The sequence below is a fragment of the Moschus berezovskii genome, chromosome 20, assembly GCF_049115385.1.
Source record: "Moschus berezovskii isolate FMDL1 chromosome 20, NW_MosBer_1.0, whole genome shotgun sequence".
Lineage (NCBI taxonomy): Eukaryota > Metazoa > Chordata > Mammalia > Artiodactyla > Moschidae > Moschus > Moschus berezovskii.
The window spans coordinates 56,012,341-56,032,607 of NC_142479.1; the positions used below are offsets into that span (position 1 = coordinate 56,012,341).

Consider the following 20,267-nt stretch of genomic DNA (forward strand, 5'->3'; position numbering starts at 1 on the left):
GGCTCCCCCTCACAAGCTGTGACCTTGAGCAAGTGGTTTCACCTTGCTAAGCCTTAAGTGCCCCTTTCATGAAACAGACATAAGACCACCCATCTCAGAGGTGTTCAAACTGTGATAATCAGCCTGATCATATAATTTATTGTCAAAACCAAGGTTGCTGTTTACCCAGGGGGAGCCAGGAAATCTGTATGGTGATCTGAGTAAAGGTGGATATAGAAGCAATCTAAGTATCGTAAAGCCCTGGGGCTGTATGTGCAGAGTTAGTGTTGTTAATACAGATGCTGAGCAGAGCTGTTGGAACTCTGATGTGACCTGCCAGTATTTCCTGGGCTGGGGTCTGGTCTCCAGCCAACATCAAAGAGGCCTGTCCAGTCCATTTCCCTGATTGATTCATTAACCTTGGACCTGGCCAACCCAAGATACTCCAGAGAAGTGGGAGAATGCAGACCTGGGGTTCAGCTGGGGGCCGGCTCCCCAGTCAGAGGGTATCCACAGGGACCATCCCAACCCTGGGCTGGGGGTTGGCCCAACACCTTCTCTGCACTAAGATCATGACTCTGGGCAAGCTCTGTTTACCAGAGCAGCGAAGGGCCTATTTATAGCCTCAGCTGCTCCTTTCTCTGGGTCACGGGTGAGGGGGCAGGGTGGCTCCTCAGAGCAAGGGTGGCAGTCAGGCGAGGGAACCAGCCCTGCCCAGCTGCTGCCACCCAGACTCCTGGATCCCCCACCCTGGGCACCCCTGCCATGGCGGAGGAGACCTTCCCCTTCACCTCCTCCACCCTGCGCTCTCTCCGCCTGCAGCGGGAGTGGCTGGAATGGGAGGACCGGCGGCGGGCAGCAGCCCAGCAGTGCCGGAGCCAAAGATGCCCCCCAAGTTCCCAGGCCCGGCTCACTAGGCCACGCCGCTCCTGCCGGGACCCAGCTGTGCACAATGCTTTGTTCTCCGGTGACCTGCAGCAGATCCAAGCCCTGTTCCAAGATGAAGACGCTGCCAACATGATTGTGGAGACTGTGAGCAACCAGCTGGCCTGGTCAGCTGAACAGGGTAAGGAGCACCCGGTGGGGGCAGAAGAGGAGTGTTAGGGAGAAAGGTAAGGGTGGGGATGGGAGAGAGCCTGGGCCCAATCTCCCCTCTCCCGACCAGAGAATAGACCATCCCCTCCCACTGCCCATTTTAGATCCCTCCTAAACAGAACTGAGGCATACTTAGTGGTTTGTATGTCTTTTCAGAATTAAGGTTATATTAACATGTTGTTGGAATTACATAGAAATACATGTATGTGTGTCAAGTCTGACTCTTTGCGACTCTATGGACTATAGCCTGCCAGGCCCCTCTATCCATGGGATTCTCCAGGCAAGAATACTGGAGTGGGTTGCTATTTCCTTCTCCAGGGGATCTTCAAGACCCAGGGATCGAACCCGTGTCTCTTGAGTCTCTTGTATTGGCAGGAGGGTTCTTTACCACTAGCGCCACCTGGGAAGCCCACATAGAAATACAGTTATATTCTAATGCAATTTTTTTCTCTGGATATACATCCACACAAATATTTTTTCTCTCATAGAATGAAATTATACACCAGATGTTATTTATAGCCTGATTTTTTTCATGTAACTTGTTTCTGTGGCAATAACCATTAAGTCCATATAATATTTTAAATAGATGCATGAATTCTATTGTATGGTTAGCCCATAACAGTGTTAGTCTCTCAGTCATGTCCGACTCTTTGAGACCCCACCAGGCTCTTCTGTGCATGGGATTTTCCAGGCAAGAATACTGGAGTGGGTTGCCATTTCCTTTTCCAGGGGATCTTCCCAACCCAAGGATCAAACACGGGTCTTCTGCATTGCAGGTAGATTCTTTACCCTCTAGGCCACCCAGGGAAACCCAATAGATTGGTTAGATTAGGTTCCTTTAAAAAAATCTACTTTAAATAACAATATGATCTATTTTGACCAGAGTATTTGTCCATGTAAACCAAATGATAATAAATCAACTATCTGCCAATAAAAACTAATTTTAAAAAAAGATGGTTCCATTCTTAAGATTGACAGGAGAAAAGAAAAAAAAGACCAAAAAGAGGGAATAAAAACCAACACACACAAAAAAGAAAAACTGATTAACAGGAAATTGCCTCAACCCCACCTATGGATTTGGGGGTTCAAAATCCTTGAAGAATTTATGCTGTTAGTCACCACTGGCTCCAAAGTCCTTCAGCTATTAGAGATGTGACCCCACCCAGGGCATCTCGGTCTCATTCTGCAGCACATCTCCCATCTCCCAAATGGAACTTGGCCTTGATTTCAATCTTAAAAAACAAAGCATGTTTTACCCAAGATTTAGGAAACCCAGGGGTTCACTTCACTACAATGCACACAACTGACAGTCAGATATTAGGCATCTATGTCCTTTGAACAAGACCTTGGCTATTTCTCCAATTTGGATCCAACACCAGTCCTACGATCAACCCCTCCTCCTACCCTTCCTGTCCCCACACCCAGCTCTTATCCCCCGCCCTCCACCCTTCCCCACACTTTCACCCCACCCTCCCCACGCCAGGAATATCCTAGGACTTCTTCAGCTTTCCTCTGGCTACTCCCCAAGTCAGTTCCAGGCCCTCCTGTGCATAACTCCTTCCCCTCCCAAATATTAGAGCACCCAAGTTAACAAAAAGAGCCAAGGACTCCACCAGCAGCTCAAAGACCCAGAAGTTTCCTTAATAGGATTCACCTCCTTAGCTGCCCTTGTAGTTTTAAAGAGCAAGTAAGGGAGTTTACTGGCAGATTAGTGGTTAGGACTCAGCACTCTTACTGTCAGGGCCCAGGTTCAATCCCTGGTCAGGGAACTAAGATCCCACAAGCTGCTCAGTAGGGCCAAAAAAAAAGATCAATTAAATGTTTCTTTCTATGACACATATGTTTTTCACAGACTGACAAACTGTTCTAAAAGGCTGTTCCAGATTACACTTCCAAATCGGGGCTTGAGGGAGCCGCTCTCCACAGGTACAGATAGGCACAGGGTTTGTGCTCAGCCCAACGTGCAGAGTTGTACACGACAGCATGCCCTGCCTGCTGGCCTCATATCCACCCCTCTAAAACTGCCTGCTCTCTCCAGGGTTCTGGGTGCTGACCCCCAAGGCCAAGCACACTGCACCTCTCACCATTGCTGCTGCCCGAGGCTACACCAACTGCGCCCGCTACCTGATCCGGCAGGGAGCTGAGCTGGATGCTCGGGTTGGGGGCCGGGCAGCCTTGCACGAGGCCTGTGCCCGGGCCCAGTTTGACTGTGTGCAGTTGCTGGTGACCTTCGGCGCCAAGGTCAACGTGTTGTCTGAGGAAGGCACAACCCCCTTGCACCTCTGCACAGTCCCCGAGTCCTTACAGTAGGTGTCCAGGGGTTGAGATGGTTTGGGGAGGCGGAGTGTGTGCATGTGTGTGTGTGTGTCTCTAGCTCACATAACAGAAAACATCTCCTCACAGCAGCTTGGGAAACAGGTCTCACCCTATGAGGATAAAACTGAGACTCAGAAAGGTTTAGTGACCTCTCCAAGGTCACATCAGCTAAGCCCAGGAAGCAGAAGCCCTGTTGCTTTGGGGGAAAATTCTTTTCAACTGTAGTTTCCTATTGCCTGGGAACCCTTTGCAGCCACATTCCTAGTTGTGTAGAGGTAGGCATCAAGAAAGATCTGACCCAGCGCTTTCCCATCTTAATATGAGGCACACCTCCTCTTCCCACCTTTTTAAGGTCAGCAGGTTCTTGGACCCTCTACATGATGGTATTTGCACTTTTACAAGTCAGGCCCACAGATAGGGCTGGCAAGGGTAAGTAAGGAGTCAAGGGCTCCTGGAAGACATTCCACAGCCGCAGTGCTGGGGCCCTCTCCCCAGATCTAGATCAGTGAAAGACCCAGAAATGATAGAAAATTTCCAGTCCTTTCTTGAGTTTTTATGGGCACGTGGTGTACTTTCTAGCAGACTTGATCCTTTTTTCCCCCCAGTTTTTATTTCTGGCTGCACTGGGTCTCCTTTGCTGCCTAACAGCTTTCTCTAGTTGTGGTGAATAGGGGCTACTCTCTAGTTGCAGCACTTGGGCTTCTCATTGGGGTGGCTTCTCTTTGAGCACAGGCTCTAGGCACACAGGCTTCAGTAGCTGTGGCACGTGGGTTCAGTAGTTGTGGCACACAGGCTTAGTTGCTCCGTGGCATGTGGAATCTTCCCGGAAGAGGAATCAAACCCATGTCCCCTGCATTGGCAGGTAAATTCCAACCACTGGACCACCAGGGAAGTCCAGACTTAATCCTTTTAAGTGCAATGAGAATGGAACCTGACTGAGCGAGCTTCTTGGAGTTATTTAAATTTAGTGTATACAATAGAAACAAAAATTAGTCTATGATTAGAATTTACCAAGGAAATAAATTACATAGTTTGTGGCTGGCTAGATGCTGCTCAACTCTTGGTCCCTGAGCATGCACTGAAGGGAGCTGGAACTCTGTTTTGGGGAATGACACTTGGTCATCAGGGTTTCGTTGGAGTCTGACGGATCTGCTCCTGAGTTTCCAGTGGCTACTGTTCTGACTTTTAAAATTACTGTTAGTTTAGTGTCATCATTAATTTAGTTTGCAGGCATGTTTGGTTTACCCCGTGGTGGTTCAATGATGTGTATTTGCCTCAACAGTATTTCACCTATAATTTTTCCAGGAACTAGAAGACTGAACCAGTGTTCCCTAAAGCTGTGTTCCCTGTAGACTGTGCTCCCTAAAATCTGGTTTTGGTTGTTTGGGTTTGGTTGTTTTCTCTAGAGGGAGTAGAGTAAGGGGGACACCCAAGTGCCTTTCCTATTCTGGAGTGAGTGTGGCTGTTCAAGAAGGGTGGTCTTCATATTTGGGGAGCCCTTCATGTTTGGAGGCAGGAAGAAAATACTAATTAGGACTTCAGACTTTTTTTTTTCTTTGACTAATTAGGACTTCTATTTCTATTTGGTGGGGGCGGGGGAAGGGTTACACTCAATTTTCTACACTTCATAGTGTACAGATTAGTGGGTTTTCAAAACATTTTTTGAAAAGTGACTATCAAAATGTTAGGAGAGACCACTCACAAGTGATTCAGAACCAGGTCTTGGGGTCCCAATCTGATGGGGGAGTCAGGTTGCATTCTGGGAGGGACAGTCTCAGGCAGTGAGTATTAATTCCCCTGCAGTCACTAACTTGCTGTGTGTCCTGGGCTGCACCACAACCTTTCTGGGCTGAAAACCGAAATGCTCCAGGTGGCTTGGGTGGGCCGTCCTGCTCTTCTGTCTAGTCATGGGGCCTCCATGAGTCTAGCGGTGGTCACCAGGCTCGCCTGAGCCAAGATGGGTGGGAAGAAGGGGTCAGAGATGACAGGACTTGCCTCAGGAGCCTTGTACCCTGCCCCCAGGTGCGCCAAGCTGCTGCTGGAGGCGGGAGCGACTGTGAACTTGGCTGCGCGAGACAGCGAGGTGACGCCCCTGCACGTGGCGGCAGCGCGCGGCCTGGAGGAGCACGTGGCTCTCTACCTGGAGCACGGCGCTGATGTGAACCTGCGCACCAGCCAGGGCGAGACGGCCCTGAACGCGGCGTGCGCTGGGGCCGAGGGGCCGAGCAGCAGCCGTCGCCACCTGGCCGCCGCGCGCCGGCTTCTGGAGGCTGGGGCCGATGCCCGGGCGGCCGGACGCAAGCGCCACACGCCGCTGCACAACGCCTGTGCCAACGGTTGCGGGGGCCTGGCAGAGCTGCTGCTGCACCACGGGGCCTGCGCGGCGGTCCCCAACGGGGCGGGCCACACGCCCATGGACTGCGCACTGCAGGCTGTCCAGGATGCCCCCAACTGGGAGCCCGAGGTCCTCTTTGCCGCGCTGCTGGACTATGGGGCCCAGCCTGTGCGCCCAGAGGTGAGAGGCTCCTGGCGGGCAGGGGGTGCCTGGAACTGGAATTGCCCAGCCACCGGGGAAGAGAGGCCAAAAGATAAAGAGCCCATTGTCTATGCCAGAGGTTGGTCCCCATCTTGGGAAGGACCAGCGAGAGTTATAGAGGAGAATGTCCAACAGATAAAAAAGCCCCCAAAGAGAATGGAACACACTTGAAATGTGGAATAAACTGAGAAGGCAACGGCAACCCACTCCAGTCCTCTTGCCTGGAAAATCCCATGGATGGAGGAGCCTGGTGGGCTGTAGTCCATGGGGTCGCTAAGAGTCAGACACGACTGAGCGACTGCACTTTCACTTTTCACTTTCATGCATTGGAGAAGGAAATGGCAACCCACTCCAGCATTCTTGCCTGGAGAATCCCAGGGACAGGAGCCTGGTGGGCTGCCGTCTATGGGGTCGCACAGAGTCGGACACGACTGAAGCGACTTAGCAGCAGCAGCAGCAGCATAGTGGCCCAGGCTGGTTGGTAGAAGCATGGTGCCCTTAAGAATCTCTTTTGGTTTCTAGATGCTGAGACACTGTGCCAACTTCCCTCGGGCCCTAGAAGTCCTGCTTAATGCCTACCCTTGTGTCCCATCCTGTGATACCTGGGTGGAGGCCGTGCTCCCCGAGTTGTGGCAGGTATGTCCACCCCACCGGCACAGCTCCTTCCTGGGCTCTGGGGGAGGTAGAGAGAAGGGTGAACCCTAGGCCTATACCCACTGGATGGGCTTCCTGAAAGCAGGAGCAAGGGGAACCCTGGGCTGGAGGAGGATGGGCAGAGTGAAACCTCTGGGTTCCCTGCCCCCTGGCAGCTTAGAACAACCTTTAATTACACACACCTCTCTCTAGCCTCTCTCTTACCTGCATCAGTATAGACATTTATCAGGCATCTCTAACTCAGTAGACAGCACTGTTGGAGTTGGGGGAGGTGGGTGTAGACATGGCTGAGACCCTGCCCTGCAGTATGGTCTCAGCTCCTGTGACCCCTGCAGGGCCTTTGGTTCTGAGTCCTATGAGATACATTACATGCCCAGGTGGATCCATGTTGTAGAATCTCAGGACCCCAGCACTAGGTCACCCCCAGAGGGATGGGCAGAGTCAGGGTGTTGGGCCATCTGACCCTGTTCCACTCCTGGCCTAGGAGCATGAAGCCTTCTACAGCTCAGCCCTGAGCATGGTGAACCAGCCAAGACGGCTGCAGCACCTGGCCCGGCTGGCTGTGCGTGCTCAACTGGGTAGCCGTTGCCGACAGGCTGCCTCCTGCCTCCCACTGCCCCCGCTCCTCAAGGACTACTTGCTGCTGCGTGTGGAGGGGCGTATCCAGTGAGCCCCATGCCCAGCCATTCCCAGAGCTTGTCCTGCCCCCTCCATCATTCATCCCTCCCAACCCTGGAGGACCCGTCTCTGACCTTCTTGTCCACACTGTCGTTCACATGTCCTCCGGGGCCAGCTCATCCATTTATTGGCTTCTTGAGCCACCTGCTGACCTCCAGCCTGACCTGAACTTCAGGTCCTCTCTCCAATGGGAAGGTCTGCAGATTCAACCTTTGCCCGCATCCTCCTCCTTTGTCTAAGTGGATGATGGCCCCTCCATCCAGGCAGACCCCAAGCCAGGAGGAAGTGATCTTGTCATCCCTTCTCCCCTGCTCCCAATGTACCCATTCAGCCTCCTCAAGAGGGACAGACTCTGCCTCTAGCTGTACTGCCAATGCCCGATCTACCTTTGTCACCTTGAGGGAGGACCTCACTGACTGGTCTTGAAATCCCCATGCCCTGCAAGGATGCTGGAATGACCTTCGGGAATCAGAGCTCCGATCATGACCTTCAGTGGCTCTACACTACCTTCAGGCTAATATCAAAACTCAACAAGGCAGAATAAGTATTTAGTCCCTGCGTCCACCAAGCTCTCTGGCCTCCTGATCCCGCTTTCCCCTTCTAAGGCTCCTGTAACCCAGCCTTAGCAAATGAGTTACCAGATTGCCAGATATGAGCTTCTCCCCTTAGCTTCCACGCATCTACTTGTGCTGTTCCCTCTGCTTGGTCTACCCTTCGTACATCTTTTTTTGCCCTGGTTGAAGCTGATATGATCCTCAAGACTCAGCCCAATAGCCCTCTCTCTGCAGAGCCTATTTCGACTCCAGTAGGTAGTATTGTACTATTTACTTGGTATTGTACTTATTTACTTAGGAACCTGTATCTGCCTCAGTGACACTGAGATTGGACTATATTCCTTAAACAGGCCTTTCAGGAAATGGCTGTTGAGGGAGAAAGAAATGCATGATGCCCGCGACCCATTTATGGTTGTGTTCCCCACCCCCCAGTGATGCACAGAGTCTTAAACTATGGTCTTTGTGGTCTTTGAGGATCCATGACAGGAGAACCAGCCATCAGCTTTCCCCCACTCTCTCCCTTCCTCCTCTGGTCCCAGAGTCAAAATTACCACTATTCATCCTTAAGAGGAAGCTTTTTAAGCTAAGCCAGTTTTTATGAATGCAAATAAATGGTTTGTGCACAGACCAAAGCGTGGCTGTTGTTAGGTTGAAATATGCCTGAGATAACTATTGCTCCGTGTTTGTTCCTCATCCTTTGTACTTTTCTGTGAGTCCCAAGTTTTCTGCACAGATCAGTTGTTACTCTTGTGATAGGAAAAAGGGTGTAAAAACAACACAGGAGGACTTCCCTGGTGGTCCAATGGTTAAGAATCCACCAGCCAATGCAGGGAACAAGGGTTTGATCCCTGGTCAGGGAAGATCCCATGTGTCTAGGGACAACTAAGCCCATGTACCACAACTACTGAGCCCACGCACCAAGAGCCCATGCTCTGCAACAAGAGAAGCCACCGCAGTGAGAAGCCCACACACTGCAACTAGAGTAGCCTCCACTTGCCACAACTAGAAAAAGCCAGTGTGCAGCAACGAAGACCCAGCACAACCAAAAATAATTAATTACTTAATTTTAAAATTGTGTTTTGTTTTTTTTTTTAAAAGTACAACAGGAACCTTTCCAGACCCTGAATTTGCAGTACCCACTGGAGGAGGTGTCTGTCAGCAGCCTGTTCTCCTTCCCTTTGCTGAGGTGAGGGTCTCTGGGCTCTCCACTGTCACTGCCATGTGGAATCACATGGTAGAGGTGGATTAGGAGTCCTGGGTCAGCCTCTTCCAGCTGCTGCCCATCCTCCCCTCCTCTGCAGAGAGTTGCATCTGTAGGTTTTTCCTTTCAATAACTGGAAGATAGTCTTCGACCTCGTTATACAGAGTAGCAACCTCTTCTTTCTGGATGAAATTTTTGCTTTAATTTCACAGATCCAAAAGGGCAAGTGAAGAGAGAGAAATACCCTTTAGTCCTGGGGCCAAGCCAGGAGCCTCACTCTCAGGGGAGGATGCTAAGCTGTCTCCCCCTTTAGTGCAGGCAGATCCCAGTGAGCGTGGCTTTTTCTGTTAACTTACAATGACAAGATACCCAATTTAAAAAGCTCCAAAGACGCATGTGATTATGTATCAGATTTTGGGATGAGATTTTTCCATGTAAAAGCATAAAAGAAAAAAGACTCATCTATCTGAATACAGAAAAAAATTTAAATTTGGTTATAAAAGCACTGAATCATACACACAAGTAAAAGGCAAAATGTTGACAAAAGTATCTGCCACTAAAAGATTTCATTTTCTTGATTTCTAAGGGCAGGGATGACATCTGTTTTATTTACCATTGCTGACTTGGTGCTTGTACAGTGTCTTGCAGAGAGTGGACACGCAAATATCTGTCAAAGTAATGAATGGTCGTGCCCAACCTCACCAGTAATTAAGGAAATGCAAATTAAAACAACAATAAGATATGATTCTTTTACTAGATTGAGGGACTGTTTTTTTCTGGCTGTGCCATACAGTTTGCAGGATCTTAATTCCCTGACCAGGGACTGAATCGGGCCATTGTGGTGAAAGCACCAAGTCCTAACCACTGGACCACCAGGGAATTCCTGGGGGGGGCGGTACATGTTAAAGACTAATATGCAGTACCTGTGACAATTTGGAGACATAAGTTCTTGCTCATCCTAGGGAGTCAGAAAGGAAACTGCCTCTTTGATGGGCAATTAAGCAATGCCCTTCAGTTGCTCCCCAGTTACACCAAAGGCTGGTACACACGGCAGTGTTCATCCCAGCCTTGCTTGCAACAATTCAACATGTGGGAAATGGTAAACCAATCCACACTGTGGAATACAATTCAGTCCTTACAAAGGGCATACCCGCAGCAGGAGAGATCTTGCCATAGAGTCCAAGTGACGAGCACATGTACTGCCTTGGGAAAGATTACCAAGACTATTACCAAGGTTGAAATGTAACATGTGCAGCAAGCAAAACCAAACCTCATGATTGGAGCTGAATAGAAAAAGGCCTGAAAGGCAGCTGCCCAAGAATTTCCTCTGAGGAGGAGAGGAACTGTGCCAGTGGGGCTTTTTATGGTCTGCATTTGAATTTTTGACAAAGGGGTGTACCCATGTATTCTTGTGAAATTTAAAGAAACATTGAAGGGAAGAAAAGGCAAAAGGCCTAAATTGTTAATTTACAAGGTGGTTGATGAAACATGACAAATGTGCTAGCTCACTAGCAATCCAGTGAATGTAAATTAAAGGAAAAGACACCCCTCTGCCTAGCAAATGGGCAAACATGAAACAACTGATCTAGTGGTTAGGGAAAGAGCATTTTCTGATTTTTTTATAAAATGGATTTACTATAAATGTATTTAGTTAAGGCAACATCCAGGATTCACAGATACATTCATCACTCCATAGCCATCATAATTTGACATAAAGGTATAAAAATACCCAAGTTCAATATTTTAGGAAAAATAAACAGATAAGGACCTAAAATACTTTGTTAATTTTAAATGATTATTACATATAAGAGGCCAGCTTTAGATAGTGATATAGTCCCAACTGAAGTCTTCATTCTTTCTTTTCCCCTCATAATTCTTCCACCGTCAAAAACCTAACCCCAGGGCTTTCCTGGTGGTCCAGTGATTTAAGAATCTGTCTGCCAATGCAGGTTATATAGGTTCGGTCACTGCTCTGGGAAGATCCCACATGCCAATCACTGAATCTGCGCTCTAAAGCCCACGAGCTGCAACTACTGAACCTGTGCACTAGAGCCTGTGCTCTGAAACAAGAGAAGCTACCATAATAACAAGCCCATGTACGGTAATAAAGAGTAGTCCCTGCTCACTGCAAATAGAGAAAGCCTGCATGCAGCAACGAAGCTCCACCACAGCCAGATATATATATGTATGTGTATATACATATATGTATAATAAATCTTGAAAAACACTAATCCCAAAAGTCCCTCTTTCAAAAGGTGGCCCTAGTGGTAAAGAACCCATCTCCCAATGCAGAAGACGCAAGACGCAAGATGCGGGTTTGATCCCTGGGTCAGGAAGATCCCCTGGAGCAGGCCATGGCAACCTATTCCATATTCTTGCCTGGAGAATCCCATGGTCAGAGAAGCCTGCAGGCTACCATTCATAGGGTTGCAAAGAGTCAGAGTGACTTAGCAGGACTCAAAACACCCTTAACTGCATCCTATCCTTGGCTGTACACATTCACAAAATGCATCCCTAGCTCTTCCCCCATCTTCTCTTCTCTGAGTTGCATCTATCATTCGCTTAATAAATTTTTATCAAGTATTCACTGCATGCAGGCACTGGATAGACTTTGGGAATACTGAAATAAAAACAAAACGTAGTTCCTGCCTTCAAAGAATTGGTAAGACAGAAAAATGAAAAATGACATGTAGCATGGGGAATGCTGTATAACATAGGGTGTATGTCCCTAATCCTGAATAGATGGATCAGGTATCTGGGGCTGTAGGCAAGACAGATTTCCCACATCCTCTGCAGGGCAAGCCCTAGTTGCTGGCTCAGCCCTTCCTGGCTTCAGAGGCCACTGCTCAGTCACTGATTCCCTTCTCAGATTGCATTTATCTTCACTTTTCCCCTTCTCCTCTGTTCTTTCCGCGTGGCTTATAAACATCTTCAGGATTCTCATATTTCTCTAAACCTCCCCGTCTATTCCCTGTTCCTCTCTAGCCTCTACACTGTTTGGGGGGGACAAGAACATTAGTTGGGCTCTCCTCACACTGTTGATGGGAATGAAAATAGGTACAACCTTCTAGAGAACAACGCAGCACCATATATCAAAAATATTAAAAATGTGAATGAACATCCTTTGACCCAGCAATTCTATTTCCAGGAATTTATCCTAGGGAAAAAAAAATCATGGATGTGTACAAATAACCGTCATCAAAGATGTTTATCAAAGTGCAGTTTAAAATCAAAGTAGTGGGCTTTCCTGATGGCTCAGATGGTAAAGAATCCACCTGCAATGCAGGAGACCAGGGTTCGATCCCTAGGTCGGGAAGATCCTCTGAAGAAGGAAATGGCTACCCACTCCAGTATTCTTGCCTGCTGCAACTACTGAAGCCCACGTGCCCTAGAGCCAGTGCCCACAACAAGAAAAGCGACTGCAATGAGAAGCCCGAGCACTGCAAAGAATAGCCCCTGCTTACCCCAACTAAAGAAAAGCCTGCACAGCAACAAAGACCCAGCCCAAACAAAAATAAAACAACAACAACAAAAAAAAAGTTGTGGACTTCCCTAGCGGTCCAGTGGTTAAGACACTGCTTTTCCAATGCTAGGAGTGTGGGTTCTGTCCCTGAGCTAAGATCCTACATGCTATGCAGCGTGGCCAAACAAAACAAAAAGCAGCAAAGTACTGAAAACAATCTGAATGTATCCAAATGAGACGATGAATTTAAAAATTACAGTGCAACATGGAAGGTAATACTGTTGAATATCTATTTAAACTATTCTCTGATGCTCTAAAAATATTGACAAGTGAAATGCTTTCTTAATACTTTACTGGAATATAGTTGATTTACAATGTTGTGTTAGTTTCTGCTGTATAGAAAAGTGAATCAGTTATGCATAACACATATATCCATTCTTTTTTAGATTCTATTCCCATATAGGTTATTACAGAGTATTGAATAGAGTTCCCTGTACTATTCACTAAGTTCTTATTAATTATCTATTTTATATATAGTAGTGCGTATATGTCAATCCCAACCTGCCAATTTATCCCTTCTCCTTCCCCCTGCTGGTAACCACGTTTGTTTTTTTCCATCTGTGACTCAACTTCTGTTTTGGAAATAAGTTCATTTGTACCATTTCTTTAGATTCCACATATAAGCAATATCATATGATATTTGTTTTTCTGTCTGTGAAATGCTTTATGGTAATACAATATATATGTCGCGTTAGTCGTGTCTGACTCTTTGCAACCCTGTGCACTGTAGCCCACCAGTTCTCCTCTGTCCATGGGATTCTCCAGGCATGAATATTGAAGTGGGTTGCCATGCCCTTCTTCAGGAGATCTTCCCGACCCAGGGATCGAAAACATGGCTCCTGGGTCTCCTGCATTGGCAGATTGGTTTCTTTACCACTAGTGCCACCTGGGAAGGCCACACAGAAACAAAGTTATATTCTAATGCAATTTTTTCTCTGGATATATATATACACAAATATTTTTTCTTTCATAGGATGAAATTATACTCCAGATGCTCTTTATGGTAATAGCTAAAGAATAGGAAACCAAACATCGACAATAACATCATATATATATATATATATCGTTTTCTTTCTTAAAAGTCGCTTAGTCGTGACCAACTCTACGACACCAGTATTCTCCAGGCCAGAATACTGAAGTGAGTAGCCTTTCCCTTCTCCAGGGGATCTTCCCAACTCAGGAATTGAACCCAGGTCTCCTGCATTGCAGGTGGATTCTTTACCAACTGAGCTATCAAGGAAGCTCTATGTGTATATTTAGCAAGGAGTGAGTGAGATGGCTGATTTTAGCTATACCACTAATTATATAATTTGGACAGTTATTTGATCTTTCTGAGCCTCAGTTTCCAAATCTGTAAAGTGGATACAATATGATATACTTGATAGGGCTCCCTGAGATAATGTATGTGAAATGCTTAGTATAGAACCTGGCACATAAACTCTCAAAACATTAAGTGGTTCAACTCCGTGCTTTTTCATTCCCTCAAATATTTATTGAGAGCCCTTGAACCTGCTATCCTGTTTGGAACTTCACTTGGTAAATCTCTGTACTCAGTCTTCAAAATTTTCTTTTTGGCCATGGCATACCGCTTGTGGGATCTTAGTTCCCCAACCAAGGTTGGAACCTGGGCCACAGCATTGAAAGCACTGAGTTATGGAGAAATTAAAACAGTACCTCACAATCATAATATTGATCAAAAGAAGTCAGACAGGGGCTTCCCTGGTGGCTCAGTGGTAAAGAATTTGCCTGCCAGTGCAGGAAACACAAGTCAGATACCTGATCCAGGAAGATCCCACATGCCAAACAGCAACTAAACCCATGGCCACAACTACGAGCCTGTGCTCTACAGCCCAGGAGTCACATCTACTTAAGTCCAACCACCCTGAAGCCCATGCTCCGCAAGAAGAGAAGGCACTGCAATAAGAAGCTGGTGCAACTCAACTATCAGGTAGCCCCCGCTCGCCACAACTAGAGAGTAGCCCCATGCATCAACTAAGACCCAGCACAGCCAAAAAGAAAGAAAAAAAAAAAAAACAACCCTCAGACAAAAGAAGTGCAAAGAGGGACTAAAACTAATACTCCTACATCAGTGTTCACAGAAACATTATTTATAATACCCCAAAGGTGGAAACAACAAAAATGTCCACTGATAGATGATTGGAGAAAAAAATGTGATATATACATACAATGGAATATTGCTCAGCCTTAAAAAGGAATGCAATTTTGATACAGTCAGTTCAGTTCAGTTCAGTCGCTCAGTCATGTCCAACTCTTTGCGACCCCATGAATCACAGCACACCAGGCCTCCTGTCCATCACCAACTCCCGGAGTCCACCCAAACCCATGTCCATTGAGTCGGTGATGCCATCCAACCATCTCATCCTCTGTCATCCCCTTCTCCTCCTGCCCTCAATCCTTCCCAGCATCAGGGTCTTTTCAAATGAGTTAGCTCTTCGCATCAGGTCTACAACATAGATAATCCTTGAAAACATCCTAAGTTAAATAAACCAGACAAAAAGGATAGATATGGTATTGATTCCACTTACATGAGGTACCTAGAATAGGTAAATTCACAGAAGACAGAAAGTAGAATAAAGTAGGGAGAAGGAAAAATGGATACAAGAAAATGGACAGTAATGATGAGTACACAACACTGTGAATTAATGCCACTGAATTAGACACTAAGTAGTTAAGAATGCTAAGTTTTATTTAATCTTACCACAATAAAAAAGGCTGAAAAAGAAAAAAAGCTACACACCAAGAGTACATACTGTTTGATTCCACTTGTACAAAAATACAAAACCAGAAAACTAATCTTCGGTAGTAGAAATCAGAATAGTGACTACTCTTTGGAAGTGAGTGGCTGGAAGGGCCGTTCTGTGGTCATTTTCTGTTTCTTGATCTGAGTCCCGGTTCCACCGATGTGTTCAGTTGGTGAAAACTACCGAGCTCTTCGCTTTTGAGTTTGCCCGTCTGTATTATTTATACTTCAATCAATAGTTCACCAGAAAACAACAGCATCTCCCCACCCCGCCACAGAACGTCTTTAGAACAAATTTTAATTGCAAAAATCCTCTTGTAAGCTGAACCATTCCCCTCTTTCTTGGGGCTCCTGCTTTTCCCGTGCCCTAAGCCTGCAAGGAATCTGTGCCTTCTTTGAAATGGTTTCTTGCCTTATTTACCAAGGCTCCACACTACCTGGGACCGCATTCTCGGAGAACCGGACGGTGATTAAATTGTCATCTCGTCTAGCCCCGAGTTGAACTCTTGGAGGTCAGAAAGACCAGTCTCAGCTGATTCCGCTAACCCAGAGCTCAATGCGCGTTGCAGACCAGTAATAAATCCAATCAGGCCGGGAGTCTTGGAGCAAGGCCGGAAGAAGAAAGTTGCGAAGAGGAAAAAGACGCTCAGCTCTGCCCAGCGATGCCAGCCCGCTTGTACGTCCAGATGCGAAGCCACACCCCTTTCCCCAAGCACCTCCCCTAATTTCCTCCTGGCCCCGCCCCTCAACCCTTGGCTCTGTAGACCCTGCCCACTAGGCGTGGCTCTGCCCTGGGAGGCCCAGGATCCCGCCAACCATGACTCCGCCCCTCCTTCCGCTAAGAAACCTGTCCCTTTTATTTAAAGAATACGTCTACGTCAGTCCGCTTTACGTAGATTTTCGTCATCACTGCAAGGCACGGGGGCGGAACTTCCTGTCTCTTGTTCTAACAGTTTCCGGGAGAAGCCGGAAGAGACTGTACCCTGGGTAGAAACGGGGCTAACCAGCCCCTCCCCCGGCCCCTACGGAAAGGTGAGTCCACAAGCCGTCTTGGCGAAGTCAAAACACTTATTCTGGCCCTTTCAAGGTGAGGCCTTCCTTCCTTATCCAGGCGCAGTACCCGTCTAGTCCCCCTTTAATTTCCCATGTTCCTCTGCGTACTCAAGCCCCGCCCCCGGTGTCCCAGCCCCGCCCCGAAGTTTGAGGGGTGTGGATGGTTTGTGACCCCCTCACCGGATTCTACTCCTCGATGGCTGGGAGAAACGGGTTTGGGTACAGCAGTAGGAACTAGGCAGCCTTTTGGCTCGAGTGGCCCCACGGACCCCTCTCCAGCGCCGCGGGAATAGGACCGCCCAAACGCGGAGCCTTCGCGTCAGGAAAGGCAGGATCGGAGACCCCTCCTCACCGTGCCATCAGGGTCGCTCACATGTTGAGGAGAGCAAAGGCCTCTGAGGAGGGAAACCTGGGGTCCTACCCGGTCCCTCTCCTCGAAAGTTCCTTGTGCCTGTGCCAGTCTTTTTTTCCTCTGTTCGCGGCAGTTTCCTTTTCTGTAAATCAGGGTTAATGACAACCTTCTTACCATCAGGGGTTAGTTGTGGGAGTGATAAATAATTGCTACTGTTTGTTTACTAAACAATTGCAATGTGCCAGGCACTGTTCTAAGTATTTTGCTTCGATGATTTCCCGTCATCTTCAAAACAACCTTATGAGGTAGGTACTATTTTTAACCCTATATTACTGATGAGAAAGCTGAGGCTCCAAGAAAATTGAGGTTATAGAGCTAGTAAGAGGCACGACGAGGGTTATAATTAGTTATGGGGTTTCTGTTTTTGTTTTCCTGATTCCAGGGCCCACGTACCAAATTAGGAGGTGAAAAACTTCACATGTTGGTATGTTCCACAAATATTTTTGAGCAACCGCTACGGGATTATGCTGGGCACTGTGGTATATAGAGAAATACATGTGATCTTTCAGGAGTTTAGTGGAGAGATGGGCAGGCAGATAAGTCACTGTGAGAACAATCAGGTTATGATACTCATCAGACTGGATTTGCCCAAGGACAGCTGTGAAAGCAGGAGATTCTCCAAGGGAAAGAGGTGCTCCAAGGAGCAAACAGAGATCCTTCCTACCTTTCTAAGAAACTGTCGAGGAAGAACACATTACAAGAAGGGAGATTGCAATATGGGCTGTGGGAGCCATTTTGGAATATTTTCTAAATCAGTTCCATGCAGGTAGTGGTTTTGTAATTGTGAGCCTACGGTGACCTAGGAGGGTGGTGTTGCTGGTGTCCTGCTTTGCTGCCAGAAGAATTTCAGAGGAGACACATACAGTGTCTGCTGATGGTCCCTACAGAGGTGTCCCTTTGGGGTGGTCTGACTTTGCTCTTGATAAGTTGATTTTCTTTGGCTCTTGACATCTAGACTTCGATCCATGATTGAATGAGAGTGGGTTCAAATGACACAATCTGGCAAGAGTGGCTCTGCTGTGCCTCCAAAGTAACTCCCAAATAAATATTCCAGGCTTTTTTGGTTCCTCTGAAGTCACCTTAGAGGCATCTCAGGGGAGCACAGTTGCTTTACCAAGAGAGAGAAATCCTAGAGAAACTCAGGGCTCAAAGCAGCAAATGTTTTTCCCCACCTCCCAAAAAAGCAACAGACAGTAACAGCAGCAGAACAAAGCTGTAACGTTTTCCTGATGATCCATGCTTATCGGGGGGTTGGAATGTGAGAGAGGAAGGGTGTGGAACCTGAAAGCCAGCATTTCACAATAGAGGCAAAGAGTAAATCCTTAGCTATAGATTGGGGGTCCAGAGTTAGGTTTGTGTCTCTTTAGGATACTGAAGTGCATTTTCTTTCAGGGCCAGGTCAGTTAGAACCTAAACAAACAAGAAAGCTGGTTGCAATCTCTCATGCCCTGCTGATACTGTCCCCCTTTGTTCCTGCAGTGTGGACCCAGTCAGCAGCCAGGCCATGGAGCTCTCTGATGTCACCCTTATTGAGGGTGTGGGTAATGAGGTGACTGTGGTGGCAGGTGTGGTGGTGCTGATTCTAGCCTTGGTCCTAGCTTGGCTCTCTACCTACGTAGCAGACAGCGGTAGCAACCAGCTCCTGGGCACTATTGTGTCAGCTGGCGACACATCCGTCCTTCACCTGGGGCATGTGGACCATCTGGTAGCGGGCCAAGGCACCCCAGAGCCAACTGAACTCCCCCATCCGTCAGAGGGTAATGATGAGAAGGCTGAAGAGGCTGGCGAAGGTGGGGGAGACTCCACCGGGGAACCTGGAGCTGGGGGTGGTGTTGAGCCCAGTCTTGAGCATCTGCTTGACATCCAAGGCCTGCCCAAAAGACAAGCAGGCCCAGGAAACAGCAGTCTGGAGGCACCTATGAGATCAGAGGATAGCACCTGCTTGCCTCCCAGCCCCAGCCTCATCAGCGTGCGGCTCAAATTCCTCAATGACACGGAGGAGCTGGCTGTGGCCAGGCCAGAGGATACTGTGGGTGCTCTGAAGAGGTACGTGGGCTTGGAAGTGTCAAGTGCAGCCCTTAAGGGGCAGGCGGGGGAATCCTTCCTTAGAAACCCACCCTGCAATTTTCCCCCAACCCCCAGTGCCTTGCCTTTCGGCCTTCTCATTCCTCGCCCTCTGTCTTTCCTTCTGTCTCACCCTTACAGTAAATACTTCCCTGGACAGGAGAGCCAGATGAAACTGATCTACCAGGGCCGCCTGCTGCAGGACCCGGCCCGCACACTGCGTTCCCTGAACATTACCGACAACTGTGTGATTCACTGTCACCGCTCACCCCCTGGGTCAGCTGTTGCAGGCCCCTCGAGCTCCCTGACCCCCTCCTCGGCCACTGAGCCACCCAACCTCGGCATCAGTGTGGGCAGCCTCATGGTGCCTGTGTTTGTGGTGCTGCTGGGTGTGGTCTGGTACTTCCGTATCAATTACCGCCAGTTCTTCACAGCACCTGCCACAGTCTCCCTGGTGGGGGTGACTGTCTTCTTCAGCTTCCTAGTATTTGGGATGTATGGACGATAAGGACCACAGGGAGAAAATGAAAGGCATGGTTTTCCTCCTTTATGGCCTCCCCCCATTCCTGGCCAGAGCTGGGCCCAAGGGCCTGGGAAGGAGGGGTGGAAAGGATGTGGTGGGTCCTCCTCCATAGGACTCAGGAGGCAGGCATGGGCATTCCCCTCACGTCCACGAGGGGACAGACATTCCCTCTGTGCAAGCACAACTCAGGTAGAAACGAGAATGTCATCTTCCTTCACTTCTAAGGTCCTGAAATTCAGAACTGAGCTGGTGGCCCAGCTCAACAGGGAGCCTGAGCTCTGAGGATTCCCTCCCAGCCATGGCCCTAGCTCTTTCCATTATCCTGCATGTCTGCTCCTCTGCCCCCAGGGCTGCCTGCCAGGGTAGCTCAGCATGGCCTCAGCATTTCTGTAGGGAACCTGGAGTCTCTCTGGGTTTCCTAGTGGAACATCCTTCTTTTGAGCCTAAAATCATACAGGCGGGAGTGAAGTTTGTGTCAGCTTTCCCTGTGGGCACCTGGCCGCCGCTACCTTCTCCCTCCACCCCCTTAGCAGGAATAGGGTGTTCTCTGTGTTCTGGACAGTTTCCAGTGTTCTCCCTTTTTTCCAAAGCACTTTGCTTATATTTTGTTTTTTTTTTTTTTTGAATAGTCCTTTATAGAGCTCAGTCAGGAAGGGGACTGGGGCACAAAGCCAAGCCCCCAGCACCGGGAGAGGCCAGGCCACAGCTGCTGCTACCCTAGGCCTAAGGCTGTAAGCAAGAGGCAGTTCTGGCTGCCAGCCAGTGTCCTACCCTGCCCAGCCCCAAGGACAGTTCTGGGTAGGGAGCACTGGGCCCCAGGCCCTTGCCTCTGGGGCTCTTGGATGAAGGGTCAGTATCTATGACTGAATAAAGTTCCATTCTGTGGCTGTGGAGTTTCCTGTGACATGAAGAGAACGC

General features: G+C 48.3%; 2 protein-coding genes across 5 annotated transcripts; both read left to right on the forward strand.

Moving 5' to 3' along the window:
• Positions 1-632: 632 nt before the first annotated feature.
• On the forward strand, positions 633-13,171 carry ASB16 (ankyrin repeat and SOCS box containing 16). Its single transcript, XM_055408003.2, has 5 exons — positions 633-1,045; positions 3,113-3,380; positions 5,413-5,905; positions 6,449-6,562; positions 7,065-13,171. The coding sequence occupies exons 1-5, from the start codon at positions 745-747 to the stop codon at positions 7,248-7,250; spliced, it is 1,362 nt and encodes a 453-aa protein (XP_055263978.1). The 5' UTR covers positions 633-744; the 3' UTR covers positions 7,251-13,171.
• Positions 13,172-16,233: 3,062 nt separating this feature from the next.
• On the forward strand, positions 16,234-20,236 carry TMUB2 (transmembrane and ubiquitin like domain containing 2). Of its 4 annotated transcripts, none has more exons than XM_055408023.2 (4): positions 16,234-16,329; positions 17,145-17,186; positions 18,242-18,808; positions 18,968-20,236. In XM_055408023.2, exons 3-4 carry the CDS (start codon positions 18,267-18,269, stop codon positions 19,332-19,334), a joined length of 909 nt encoding a protein of 302 aa, XP_055263998.2. In that variant the 5' UTR covers positions 16,234-16,329; positions 17,145-17,186; positions 18,242-18,266; the 3' UTR covers positions 19,335-20,236. The 4 variants fall into 4 exon arrangements, with proteins under 4 accessions (XP_055263998.2, XP_055264000.2, XP_055263997.2 ...); XM_055408024.2 differs by lacking the exon at positions 16,234-16,329 and adding an exon at positions 16,357-17,007; XM_055408025.2 differs by lacking the exon at positions 17,145-17,186.
• Positions 20,237-20,267: the final 31 nt, after the last annotated feature.